This window comes from Saccopteryx bilineata, chromosome 5 (genome assembly GCF_036850765.1).
Source record: "Saccopteryx bilineata isolate mSacBil1 chromosome 5, mSacBil1_pri_phased_curated, whole genome shotgun sequence".
NCBI lineage: Eukaryota > Metazoa > Chordata > Mammalia > Chiroptera > Emballonuridae > Saccopteryx > Saccopteryx bilineata.
In genome coordinates, this window is record NC_089494.1 from 25877022 (window position 1) to 25892276 (window position 15255).

At 36.5% G+C, this 15255-nt stretch overlaps 1 protein-coding gene across 2 annotated transcripts in view; it reads left to right on the forward strand.

Annotated features, from left to right (window-relative positions):
• KANSL1L (KAT8 regulatory NSL complex subunit 1 like) overlaps positions 1–15255 on the forward strand; it is a 120422-nt gene that overhangs the window by 26823 nt on the left and 78344 nt on the right. For both annotated transcript variants that reach the window (XM_066233452.1, XM_066233453.1), the window contains exon 3: positions 14285–14426. In XM_066233452.1, coding sequence (XP_066089549.1) covers positions 14285–14426 — 142 coding nt within the window. The remainder of the gene's footprint in view (positions 1–14284; positions 14427–15255) is intronic.

Sequence of the window (15255 nt, forward strand, 5' to 3'; positions counted from 1 at the left end):
TTTAAACATTTTTCCCTGGCTGATTGGCTCAGCAGTAAAGCATCGGCCTGGCGTGTGGAAGTCCTGGGTTAGATTCCTGGCCAGGGCACATAAGAGAAGCGCCCATCTGCTTCTCCACCCCTATCCCTCTGCTTCCTCTCTGTCTCTCTCTTCCGCTCCCACAGCTAAGGTTCCATGGTAGCAAAGTTGGCCCAGACACTGAGGACAGCTTCATGGCCTCCGCTTCAGGTGCTAGAATGGCTCTGGCTGCAGCAGAGCAATGCCCCATCTGGGCAGAGCATCACCCCCTGGTGGGCATGCAGGGTGGATCCTGGTCGGGCACATGCGGGAGTCTGTTTGCCTCCCTTTTTCTAATTTTGAAAAAAAAAATTTAAACTTTTTTAAATCTACAGAACCTATCTTGTTTGTAACCCGGGGATTGCCTGTACACACATAAGCATACACATACACACAAACACACAATTGATTACATTGTTGCTATTATTTTGAACAAACTATTAGATCCATTATCAATTAGATCCATTAAAGATAAAAATAAAAGTTATTTTACCTTCACTTATTCTCCAATGTTTCTTTTCTCTTTATATAGATCCCTATTTCTGACCTATACAATTTTTCTTCCCTCTGAAAAACTTGAACATTTGGTGTCTAAAGGAATGATGCCAATAGCGTGGAATTTGTAATTTGTTTTAGAGTTTTTTCCAAACCACTTTAAACATGTTAATGTTTTGGAATGATCAAGGGGAAAGCTTTTTCACAACTAAAGAGAAAGCCTTAGTGTGGTATAAGAAAAATACTGGAAATTCTGTTAAAGTACCCTCCTCTATTACAATAAAGTACTAGTTTATTGGCTTTAAAATTGCTATATATATTACACTACGTTAAAAGATCTGAGGAAGTTCCTTTAGTTTAAGTTGAAAAAGCTCTGAGGATAGTTCACTTTTGTTAAAAAGAAACTGATGAAGAAATCTACTTCTATGATATTTTAAATTTTTATTAACCTGGTCTCTATTAGAAGTGGGTATTTTCTAGAATCACTTCAAAGGAAGAAGCATGAGCTCCAGGATATTAAACTTTAAAGGATGGACTGGCTTATTGATACAAAAACATCAGTGGAAATTTAAACTGTGCTAATATTTTTATAAGGATTATTATTGTTTTGTTAGGACTCAGCTTTTAAAATTCCATAGATTTTGAGTGGTCTGGCTAGAATTCTGTTTTCTATATTAGTTTAATTATTTTTATTTCATAGAATATAGGGTTGGCTGACCACGTGGTGGCACAGTGATGCATCAGCCTGGGATGCTGGGGACCCAGATTTGAAACCCTAAGGTCACCGGCTTGAGTATTGGATCATAGACATGACCCCATGATTGCTGGCTTGAGCAAGGGGCCACTCGCTTGGCTGGAGCCCCCGGGTCAAGGCATGTATGAGAAAGCAATCAATAAACAACTAAGGTGCTGCAACTATGAGTTGATGCTTCTCATCTCTCTCCCTTTCTGTCTGTTCTTGTCTGTCTCTCTTTCTCTCTCTCACACTAAAAATAAATAAATAAAATAAAAAACAATATTATTTGGGAATGCAAATATTGTGTTATAGCATAAACACTGTGTTCAACTCTAGGTTGATAGTGATAATCACCTTTCTGAGTAACAAGCATAGTCTAATTATCTCGTATCATGTTCTTTTTTTGCCTCTTGTAGTGGCCAGCAGGACCATCACAAGCCTAGTGTGTAAAATAGAAGAAGGTGCTCCTTCCTCTCAGCAGATTTAGATTCGTAGCGGCAGGGCTTGGAATGCGGTCCCCTTGCTGGGTGGTAGCTCAGATTGCCCTTTTAGGCAGGCACTTGTGTTGTGTGAAACTGTAGTCCCCCCCTTGTCTGTAGTTTCACTTTTCATGGTTTTAGTTACTCATGGTCAACTGTGGTTTGAAAATATTAAATAGAAAATTCTAGAAATAAACAATTTATAAGTTTTACATTATGATCATTCTGAGTAGCATGATGAAACCTCATGCTGTCCCACCCACTCCATCCTGCCCAGGACGTGAATCATTTCTTTGTCCGGCATATCCATGCCGTAATAAAGCTACCAGCTTGTTAGTCACTTAGTAGCCATTTTGGTTATTAGACTGACTATCATGGCATCTCAGTGTTTGTGTTCAAGTAACCCTTATTTTTCATTATAATGGTCCCAAAGAGCAAGAGTGATGACTCTGGAATTCTGGTGTGCCAAAGAGAAGTTGTAAAGTGCTTTCTCTTTGTGAGATCAAGGTTGGTTTCTTATGATGTGGTGACCTATAAACTAATAATGAATGAGTTCGCTAACATTCCTGCCCTCCTGTTTCTTGTATTTATATTGGAGTAGAAACGGGAAAGCTACAATAAAATACACACTGGGAAAAGAAAAGAATGGGATAGACAGGATAGTTCCTGGTCCTTACTGTAATTAGTAAAACTTCTTGCTCTGGAACTAGAGTAATGACTTGATAGGATCCTAACTCAGCTTTTTTAAAGAAACTCCTTTGTCCTCCAAAGTCCCTGAGTTTGCTCTCTGGGGATTATTGCCTTGCGTCTGTGTCTGAAGTGGAGGTGCTGGAAGTGTACCCTTATTGAAGGCTGGACTGGATTCTCACCCTCTTCCTATTGATGCAGATTTGGGCTCCCAGGAAGCATATTATTAGGCTTGGTTTGTTTTTGTTTGTTTGTTTGTTTTCTGGGTTTTTTTTTTACTGATAGAGTTCCCTTATTTACATTCTTGTTGGCCTTCAGTCATTTATATGTGAAAATATCACAGAAGATCTTTTTGGTCATAGTTGTTCATCCTCAAGACTAGTTAATTTACTATTTATTTTTCTTTCTCCCTCACTTTATCTTGAAGACATCAAAATAGTGTTTATGGGTAGGAGTGCATCTTGATTTATGCTCCTAGTCTGGCTCTCATTATGTGGCTCAGAACTCTTTTTTTCTCTCTCTATCTTAGAGAGGGAGAGACAGACAGGGAGGGAGAGAGGTGACAAGCACGTACTTGTAGTTGCATCACTTTTAGTTGTTCATTGATTGCTTCTCATATGTGCTTGACCGGGGGCACGAGCCAAGCCAGTGACTCCTTGCTCAAGCCAGTGACCTTGGACTTCAACCAACAACGATGGGATCGTGTCTATTATCCTACACTCTAGCCAGCAACCTTGTGCTCAAGTTGGTGAGCCTGCACTGAGCTGGATGAGTCTGCGCTCAAGCTTGCAACCTGGGGGTTTTGAACCTGGGTCCTCAGCGTTCTAAGTCAATGCTCTATCCACTGCACCATCACTAGTCAGCCTGGCTTGGAACTCTTTAAGAGAGATATTTTTTTTTGTTATCATCTGTAGAGAAGCAGTTGGTTTTCTTATTCCTTTAAATCCCTGTATTATTGGATTATTTACTAAATTAGAGCTAGCTATAGTCAGAGAGAGCCTTCCTAAAGTGAGTTGTACTCCCCCCCTTTTTTTGCTTATAAACTAATTCTTGCTTAAATTCATTTATATCAGGCTTAAAACAGCAAGGAAGAGCCAACACAATTTAAAATTTTCTAACTGCTTCTTCTAAAACTATATAGTTTTGGTAGGCACTTGGTCTCTGTTTTTAAATGATCATGGTTTTGCTAGCATAGTATAGTGTCGTATAGAAGGGATAATTAACCTGTAATGTTACTGTTCTCTCTGTTTACTGTCCTACCTCTAATACCACACGTTGTGGGCTTCTCTCATGGCCCACCTTATTGTTCATAGCAATTTCTATAGCATTTAGCATAAAGGTCAAGTTGTAAGAGACTTAAAACTATAGTAGCTCAGGCATATTACTGCTTTTCTCACAGAACAGTTGAGAGGTAAATGGGTGACATATAGTAAGTGAAAAGCTCTGCTTCCACAAAATTGTACAGGAACACCCAAAGAAGGAATCTATGAACTACTTTTATATTTTTTTCCTTTAAAGATTCTGGCCCAATTTTCAATTGTAGTGTTTTCTTTTTAAAGTAATGAAAATTTAGGTATGAAATATTAGATACAAAATAGAAACTATTAGGGAGAGAGAAACATCATGCACATGTAAAAGTTCTTTGAGTTTTAGACGTAATGGAGTGCAATTACTGGTACTGCACTTGCTCTTTGGTTGTAAAGAACTAGAAAACTCTACATAATACAAGGTGGGGCAAAAGTAGGTTTACAGTTGTTCATATGGAAAAATAATACAATAATTAATAATACAGGAATAACTGTGTTTTGCATACTCACAGCTTTAAACCTATTTTTGCCCCACCCTATATATGAGACAGTTATTGTTTTCAGAAAATGGACATAATGGGCATAAGACAGCAAAAGGCAGAGACTCAGTGATTCTTGAGAAAAGAGAAACAGATGAAGTGACTCCTGTGATCTCCCTTGTTTTCTGCTTGAAGGCATTTTCTGATTTCTGATGCAGGGAGAGGAAAGCTAAATAGAGCACAATGATTTTAATTGAGATAAAATTAGAGTTTAGAAGGCTGAGATAGTTGAAATTAGTAGATCAGAATACTGAAATTGAGGGATCTACTTATGCAAAGAGAAAGTTCCAGAAATCTTTGTGTTTCCTTTGAGAGGACTTTGTTGAATACTCAGCTATGCATGTGTACATGAAATTCCACGGGGACAAAGAACTGTTAGGAAGCTGTAATCTGAACAACTTCCAGCACTCATACACGGTTTAGAGATGTTTGAGTTCTGAATCAGCAGAGTGGACAGACTTTGTTGAATATTTGAAGCATACAGTAGAGACCACAGAAAGGTCATATTTCCAGAGTAAGACTGAATTAGCCCTAATCAATGGCTACTCCATGCCTCTAACAGATCTTAAAAGCAAGCTGAAAAGAATGAAATTGAACAGAAAGAAATTTCACAACCTGTTGAAAAAAAATTATCACTTTTTAAAGGGAGACCATAATATTCAGAAATTCAACAACATATTTATAGTGTTTATAATAAATGTGATATATATAAATATACATAAACAGAAATGACATGCCTATTGAGATTAGCTGGGAAAGACTTTAAAATATTATAAACATATATAAGGGCTTAACAGGAAGATATAAACTAATCAGAGAAATTGGATATACAATAAAGAACCCCTAACCTTTTAGGGGAAAAATACAAAATCTATATAAAATCTATATTATTTCAGTTTAACAAGAGATTAGGCCTTCAGAAGACATGTTCAGTCAGTTATAACATATGGCAACATAAAAGATCCAAACTGAAGCTCATAGAAAATGAACTGAATAGTAGTGACAAATTCTAACATATATGTAATTGGAGATCTAGATGTAAAGGAGGGGAGAAGGAAAAAATATTAGGAAAATAATGGCCACAGTTTTTCCAGATTTGCTGAAAACCATAAAACCAGAAGTTCAAGAGCTCAATAAATCAAAAATAGGGTTATAAAAATGAAGTCATGCCCTGGCCGGTTGGCTCAGCGGTAGAGTGTCGGCCTAGCGTGCGGAGGACCCGGGTTCGATTCCCGGCCAGGGCACACAGGAGAAGCGCCCATTTGCTTCTCCACCCCTCCGCCGCGCTTTCCTCTCTGTCTCTCTCTTCCCCTCCCGCAGCCAAGGCTCCATTGGAGCAAAGATGGCCTGGGCGCTGGGGATGGCTCTGTGGCCTCTGCCCCAGGCGCTAGAGTGGCTCTGGTCGCAACATGGCGACACCCAGGATGGTCACAACATGGCGATGCCCAGGATGGGCAGAGCATCGCCCCCTGGTGGGCAGAGCGTCGCCCCATGGTGGGCGTGCCGGGTGGATCCCGGTCGGGCGCATGCGGGAGTCTGTCTGACTGTCTCTCCCTGTTTCCAGCTTCAGAAAAATGCAAAAGAAAAAAAAAAAATCAAGTCACACCAAAGTATATTGTAGTCAGATCACACTAAGTTCTAGTTATACAGAGAAAAATCTTAAAAGCAGTAAGGGAGAGGGGAGACATTTTATATCAGGGATCAACAGCAACAACCACAAAAAGAACTACTAAATTCTCATCAGAAGATATTAAAGCCAAAAAACAATGGAATGATATATATAAAGTGCTAAAAAAGGAAAAATTAGTAAACCTAAAATTCTCCCCCTAGTGAAATGACCTTTAAAAAAACAACAAATAATATTTCCAAAAAAAGCTAAGTAAAATTGTATACCTATACACAAGAAATCTTAAAAGGTGTTCTTTAGGATGAAAGAAAATGACATGGCAAAAATTTAGATCTACACAAAGAAAAGAAGTAGTAAGAAATGGTGACTATATAGGTCTGTAATATGTGGAAATTAGGTTAGTACACATTTCCAGATAACTAATGGATGAAGTGAAATCAACTGGAGAATCTCTAAAGTGTTTAGAACAGAATAATAATGGAACCACAGCATATCTAATTTTGTGGGATGCAGTTACTAGATTACTAAAGCAGTGTTTAGGTGAAAATTTAAGGCCATAAATGTTTATACTGGTCTAGAGAAAAGGTAAAGTCTCTTGTCTAGATCTCACACATAAGCTACAAGATCATGAATTAATTAAATCCAAAGCAAGAAGGAGGAAAAAGAATGAAATTAATGAAATATAAAACACAAAAACGTAGAGAAATCAGGGAAACCACCAAAATTAGTTCTTTGAAAAGATTAAGTTGATAAACTTGTAGCTAGATTGATCAGGAAAAATATTACTAAGAACAAGAGAGAAAGAAATGCATCACTATAGATGTTATAGGTATTAATAGAATTTTCAGAAAATATTATGAGCAGGTTTTTTTTGTTTTTTTAAATAATTTTATTTTTTTAATGGGGTGACATCAATAAATCAGGATACATATATTCAAAGATAACAAGTCCAGGTTATCTTGTCGTTCAATTATGTTGCATACCCATCACCCAAAGTCAGATTGTCCTCTGTCACCTTCTATCTAGTTTTCTTTGTGCCCCTCCCCCTCCCCCTTTCCCTCTTCCTTTCCCCTCTCCCCCCGTAACCACCACACTCTTATCAATGTCTCTTAGTTTCACTTTTATGTCCCACCTACGTATGGAATAATGCAGTTCCTGGTTTTTTCTGATTTACTTATTTCACTTCGTATCATGTTATCAAGATCCCATCATTTTGCTGTAAATGATCCAATGTCATCTATTATGAGCAGTTTTAAAAGCTCAGATGAAACAGACTAAGCACTTGAAAGACACAATTTACCAAAACTGACACATGAAGAAATAGAAAACATAAAAACATTGAATTCCAATTAGAGAAATCATAGTAATAATTAAAAACCTCTAATAGGGAATTCTAGTCTCAGATGTCTTCACTGATTAATTTTCTTAAAAATCAAGTAATAAACAATTCTGATCCTACACAAACTTCTTCAAGAAATAGAGAACACTTCTTGACTCATTTTATGAGGCAAGCATTTACTTAATTTCAAAACCAAAGACATTACAAGAAAATAGCAGATCATAATTTTTGTTTGTAGAATTAAAATTTCCCTAATCAAATAGCAAATAGTCAACCAAAATATAAAAAAAAGATAACACATCATGACCAAAGTGGTTTATATCAGGAAGCAAGATTTATTTAATATTCAAAAATTAATTAAAGAAAAATCAGCCTGACCTGTGGTGGCACAGTATATAGAGCTTCCACCTGTGATGCTGAGGTCCCAGAATCAATACCCAGAGGTTCCTGGCTTAAGTGTGGGCTAATTTCAGACTCACCAGTTTGAGCACAGGATCATCTACATCAGTGGTCCCCAACCTTTTTTGGGCCACAGACTGGTTTAATGTCAGAAAATATTTTCACGGACCGGCCTTTAGGGTGGGATGGAGAAATGTATCATGTGACCGAGACAAGCACCAAGAGTGAGTCTTAGACGGATGTAACAGAGGGAATCTGGTCATTTTTTAAAAATAAAACATTGTTCAGACTTAAATATAAATAAAACGGAAATAATGTAAGTTATTTATTCTTTCTCTGTGGACTGGTACCAAATGGCCCACAGACTGGTACTGGTCCATGGCCCGGGGGTTGGGGACCACTGATCTACATGATCCCACAGTTGCCTGCCTGAGCCCAAGGTCGCTTGGTTGAGCAAGAGGTCACTGGCTCAGCTGAAGCCCCCGGTCAAGGTATGTATGAGAATCAATCAATGAACAACTAAAAGTGATGCAACTGAGTTGATGCTTCTCATCTCTTTCCCTTCCTGTCTCTGTCTCTCTTGCTAAAATAAAAAAAAAAAAGAGAGAGAAAGAGAAAAGAAACAACATATACTTATGTCCGTAAAATCAAAAATACTTTGACAGAATTTGAACCCACTCATGACAAAAACTTAACCAACATGGAATAAACAGAAACTTCTTAAATCTGATAAGGGTGTGTGTGTGTATGTGTGTGTGTGTGTGTATATATATATATATATATATATATATATATATATATAAAAGTATACATCTAACAGTACATTTAATGATGAGAGACTGAATGTTTTCTCTGTGAGATTAGGAAGAATGTAAGGATATTTACACACATGACTTAAAATTAGCATTGTAGTATAATTCCTAGTCAGTGCGGTAAGGTAAGAAAAATAATTAAAGACATCCAGATTACAAATAAATAAAACTGTTTATTTGCAGTTGACAAGATAATAAGTATATGAAATACTAAGGACTCTGAGAATGCTACTGAAACTCCTAACTGAATTTAACAGGGGCCGAGGATATGAAACAAATCAATTATATATTTTTATATTAGCAATCAAGCAATTTATGGATGGTATGAACTAGCATCCATAAACATGAAATACATAGAGATTAAAATTTCAAACTGTATAATACAAAGCTGAGAAAAATTGATAGCATGTAAAAACACAGAGAAATTATACATTGATTAGAAAATTCAGTGTTGTAAAGACTGCCTTCCACCAATAGATCTATAGATTTGGTGCAATCCTAATGAAAGTGTTGCCAAGTATTTTTTTTTTGGAGATGTTGACAAGCTGATTCTTAAATTAGAATGGTCAAAAAGTTACTGTAATAAAGAACAAAGCTGGAGAATTTACACTACTGGATTTTAAGAATTATTAAACTACCATAATAGTGTGGTATTGAGTTAAGGTGTTGAGATAGATATCTTAAAGGGGTGTGTGTGTGTGGTGTATACAACAAATGCAGTGTTCATAGACAGTCTTTTAGCCAGGGTTATTTTTTTATTTATTAAAGAAAAATAGAATCTTTCAACAAATGATTCAGGAATTAATTATCATAGAGAAGTGAATCTGGATCCTAATTTCAAACCATACACAGAAATAAATTGGATTATATAGCTAAAAGCTAAAACTATAAAACTTCTTGAAATTTTAGAAATATGAATAAATATTTATGACTTTGTGGAGGCAAAGATTTCTTAGGACATACAAAGTGCTATCCATAAAAGGAAAATTTGATAAATTGGATTTTATCAAAATTAGAATCATTTACTACCCAAAAAACACCATTAGGAAAATGAAAGGCAAGCTACAAAATGGGAACTATATATATTTCTAGTATGTATAGTGTGACACAGGTTTTGTATGAGTAAGAAGACAATAACCCAATTAAATGTCAGCAATAGATTTGAACAGACATGTTGTCCAAGTAAATCTTAATCCCTTGGGAAGCATGAGAAGCATATGAAAACATTCTCCATGAGGCATTGGAAAACTACAGCCCGTGGACCAAATCCGGCACATTGACTATTTTCGTAAACAAAGTTTTATTGGAATGCAGACACACTCATTCATTTATGTATCATCTGTGGTTGTTCTCATGCTATAATGGCAGATTTGAGTAGTTGTACGAGTCCAAGTAGCCCACAAAGCCCAAAATATTTACTATCTGCCTGTTTACAGAAAAAGTTTACCAACCCCTGGACTAAAGGAATCAAATTTACAGGAAGAGGAGCTTCAAAAGTCAGTGGAGAAGTTTGGCATAATTTAATTTATTTTTCCCAAGATGACCCTTAGTTTTCTTGGATAGTCATTTTCCACAACTGGGTCTTCTTTTTTGATTTTTTATCATAGTTAATTTATTGTTAGTGAGCTAAAAAATGCTTTGTGTTAAAGGCAAAACTTAATTTATACCAGCCCCCCTTTAACTGTTGGTAACTTAAGATGTTTTATTAGAAAGCTCTGTCTTATCCTGAGGAACTATAGTTCATGGTCAAATCAAGGATGTTGGTTCATGATGTTGACAAGAAGTTAGTTCTAAGAAAAACTGTACTCAAAACAAATTGGTTTAAATAGCCTGCATTTATTTTCTTGAGCAAGTTAAGTGGTGACTTAAAACAAGCAAGGATGGGGATTGAAGGCACATGCTGCCATCTGGGGCTGACTAGCCACACTGCCCAGGTCGTCTCCATTCACAGATGTCTTTGCCCTGATCTGCACTGGAAGGAAGAGCCCTTCCTTATGGTCAGCATGTGGTGGTCTGTGATCAGTTAACCACATCAGAGAGAAGAAGGAGTCAGTGTTAGTGGTCTGGCAGGCCAGTCTTATATGCTAATTGGGAAGTCTAGACACTGGATATGCTCCATATTCTTATTTGTTGTAGCATCAGCTATGTTCTCAATGGTTATGCTCTGAGTTATAGAAGCCATTGCATTGATTAGTTATATAAGTTGTTTACATGAAACCTATTTTTACTTTAGGGTACAACAGGCATTAATTTTTAAGTGAGATAGCCATATGCTCATCTGTAACATGTTTACAATGTTAATTATGTTTGAGAAAAACACTTTTTATCCAAGGGAACACTTTTGGTGGAAAATCTTGTTTACTGCTTTTAATTATAGCAAATGTCTTTTATTTACTCCTAGTAAAATGTAGGATGGTGTATTTTACTAGAAAGCCTCACCATTATTTAGTTTACTTAAATTTAATATGATATTGCTATTTTTCTATTAGTATTAACATAGTGTATGAACATAAAAATGATTTTTCTAAACTTAATTTGAATATCAGAAAATGTTTTTTACTAGAAGTATGATAACATGAACTCCATGAATATTTTTTTCTTTATTATGCTTGACAATGGGCCAATTATTAGTTTGATAGTCAAGCAAAATTGTTATGTTGTAGGGAAATTTCCAACTGAAACAAAATTTACTAAAAGAATATCTAAGTTCATCTTTGATTTCCGCATACCTGCTACCACACCATACTTCTTCAAGTACTATCAACTTTGTCTTTTAACTTATTGATTGATTTTAGAGAGAGAAAGAGAGAAAGGCAGAAAATCAATCTGCTTCTGTATGTGCCCTGACCAGGGATCGAACTAGAAACCCCTGGGTATGAAGATGATGCTATAGCCAACTGAGCAATCCCACCAGGACCCTATCAACTTTAAAATGAACCTTAAACCTTGGCCAGCTGGCTCAGTGGTAGCGCGTCGGCCTGGCGTGCAGAAGTCCCGGGTTCGATTCCCGGCCAGGGCACACAGGAGAAGCGCCCATCTGCTTCTCCACCACCCCCCTTCCTCTCTGTCTCTCTCTTCCCCTCCCGCAGCCAAGGCTCCATTGGAGCAAAGATGGCCCGGGCGCTGGGGATGGCTCCTTGGCCTCTGCCCCAGGTGCTAGAGTGGCTCTGGTCACAGCAGAGCAACCCCCCGGAAGGGCAGAGCGTCCAGTCGGGCGCATGCGGGAGTCTGTCTGACTGTCTCTCCCCGTTTCCAGCTTTGGAAAAATACAAAAAAAATAAAATAAAATGAACCTTAAATACATCCTCTTCAACTCTTCTTTATCTCCCACTTCTTTCTCAGTCCAAGCCATTTTTATGTCTTATTCAGTGTTTTAGTCAGAATAGGCTATATTTATAGTAAGAAATTAACCTCTTAATCTCAGTAGTTTAACACAGAGAAGGCTCACCTTGGCTTACGTAAAGGCCAGTGTGCTTTGGTCTGTGACCTTCCTCCATTTTACAGCTATCTTACCTGCACCAATGGCTTTAAAAGTTGTCAAGTAGGTTGGAAATGACTAGGTCACTTTTACTTACAGCCCATTTGGTCAAAACTAGTCACATGGCTCCAACCTAAGTACAAGGAGGGCTGGAAAATGTAGAACAGCGCATGAAGTGTTTGCAGATCACTATCTGTGTTATATCCAGGGCATTTTAGTTGCATCCTAACTGGTTTTCTTTCCTCCCATGTCCCACTCCATTGCTGTCTCTACCTAGTAGCCAGCGTGCTCGGAAAATTTTTGTTACAATCTTGTTAATAACATCCTTCTTGCATAAAATCCAATACCTTTCCCTCACCTGTGCAACTACTGCATGATCTGGCCCTTGCCTTCCTCACTAACTCATGATTGGCAGTTAGTGTTACTGAATCTTATCTACGATAGGTATCTATATTTTGAATAGGCACTCTCTTTTATTTTGTCCTTTGTTATGAAAATGACTTAAGACTGTCAAATTTATAAATCACTTTAATGAGTGTAAACTGAATGAATAATAATGCCAAGAAAAGTCTTAATTTATATGTAGGTTTTCTTAGTCACTTTGTATGCAATTGGAATCTTAAAAATAATAGCTTCTTGGGCCTGACCAGGCGGTGGCACAGTGGATAGAACGTCAGACTGGGATGTGGAGGACCCAGGTTCGAGACCCCCGAGGTCGCCAGCTTGAGCGCGGGCTCATCTGGTTTGAGCAAAGCTCGCCAGCTTGGACCCAAGGTCGCTGGCTCAAGCAAGGGGTTACTCGATCTGCTGAAGGCCCGCGGTCAAGGCACATATGAGAAAGCAATCAATGCAACTAAAGTGTCACAACAAAAAAACTGATGATTGATGCTTCTCATCTCTCTCCGTTCCTGTCTGTCTGTCCCTATCTATCCCTCTCTCTGTCTCTGTAAAAAAAAAAAAAAAAAAAGCTTCTTGGTAATGTTGATATAATGTAAAGTCCTGTTTAATGGGTAAGTTCTCTATAGTAAAGTTATAATTGTATTATGTTTCTCTGACAATAAATGATCTCATATAATGAATGTTTACTCTGACTAAAGTATGAAAGACTTTCCATTATGATTAAGTGGGTTTAAAAAAACTTTATTTTTTAAAGCAGTTTTAGATTTATAGCAAAATAGAGCAGAAAATACAGAGTTCCCATATGCACTCTATACTTACCCACATATAACCTCCTCCACGTCAGCACACTGACTAGTCAGCATACCAGACTAGTTCATTTGTTATAGCCTATGAGCCTACACTGACATGTCTTTATCACCCAAAGTCCATAACTTACATTGGGTTCACACTTGGTCTTGGACATTCTATAGGTTTTCATAATAAATGCAGTTTTTAGACAAGTTTCTCATAAAGCTTTGTGTTTTGCCATTAGGTACATAGTTATTGTCCTTCACTTATACCTTCAATCTCTGTTGTGTTTTTCCTTTAATATGAAACTTCTAATTATTACACACACACATTCCCCAATAACTTTTCAAGTTGTAGTGATCAGAGTATTTTCATTAAATAATTAATCTGTAATCTTACTTAACGTGGATTAGAGCGGCACCCTTGCCAACAGGTAGAGGAGCTAGGGTTCAACCCTTGTGTTCAAATACGTGGGAAAAAAAGGTTTTATATACATTCTTTGTCATCACTGGCCTGTGAATGCTGAGAATCAGTTTCTAACAAGCTGTTTATTTTAATCAATCTGTAAAAATTTATATATTTGGTGTGCTTATTTGAAATGTAGCAGAGCATTCATTTAATTTGTATAATTTTAGACAATTTCTTTAAATTGATATTAAGTATTTAATTAGGTAATAGTAATTTCTGTTTAGCAAATGAAACTTACATAGAGTACAATTGAGTAGCTAAGGTTATCACATGGATTTAGATCTAGCACAGTTCAAATGACTTGTCTGATTGTGACATCTGGTTGCATAGCAAGCCTAATGCGACAGTTTCTACATGGTGTTGGTATTGTCATTCTTGTTTTCCTTTCCTTTGCTGGCCCACTCCTATTTCAACCCTTCAGCATTAATAAAGTATTAAGTAGCAAAAGAGATATAAATAAAATTGAATAAAAACAGGTGTTTGTGGAAATGAAAGATAAAATTAAATCTTTTTCTTTGGGAAGAAGTTAATTTGCCATTCTTGGTTCATGTAATTACATGTTTTAGAAAGGAAATTGCGATTGTATGACAGGAATCAAGGAAGTTATTAAGCAGCCTCTGTGAAAACTTGATTGCCTTTGTGCCTTGACTAACAATGTATGTGTTGTTCACAGTAACTATAGTACTGAATGGAAGTGGCTTGTAGACAGAGCGAGAGTTGGCAGCCGATGGACGTGGCTTCAAGCCCAGATTTCAGAGCTAGAATACAAAATCCAACAACTAACGGACGTTCATAGGCAGATTCGTGCCTCCAAGGTATTTTGTGTTCTTCTATTTTTTTTAAAAAAATATTACTGTTTTAGTTTCTGTTCATCTCTCACACAAAATCATTGTTATCGGTATTATAAAGATGTAGTTAATATTAAAAATTTTGATACATTAATTGCTGTAAATGGAAGCTATCTTTGTAATGCCTTTATATTTATCATGATCATATTATCATACTTAAGCAATTTAGAACTTTTTTGTTGGGTTCTAGTTAATAATAATGATATCCACTTTTGTAAACCTCTACTTTCTAGGTATTTATTTTAACATATGTAAGAAATAGTATGTATCTTACTGAAAACTCCTTGAGTTCTTTTCTAATTTATAAAGCATAAAAATTTCAGAAAGCAATATGATGAACACCTGTGTACCCACCCCCAAATTTATTAAATATTAGATTTTTGCTGGTACGGATTTAGTTTCTAGACTAATAAAGTATCACCTTTACATGAAGTACTTGTATAGTTCTTCCTGACCCCATTCTCTTTCCCCATTGCCACTGTAACTGCTATTTTGATTTCAACATTTTTTATATTTATTATTTTTATGTATTTTTAAAATTTTATTAGATTTATTGGGATGACATTGATTAATAAAATTATGTTTCAGTACATATGTTTTTATATTATTGGTGATAGGGGTCTATGTGTATCTACAAATATTTATTTTTCATGCTTTTGAAGCTTATATAAATAATACTAACACTTTTGCAACTTGCTTGTTTTGCTCAGCAGACTCTTTATACTTCCTGTATGTTATTTGATGTATAAATGGAATAGAATTGTATGAATGCAATGGAATTGTATGAATACAGCGG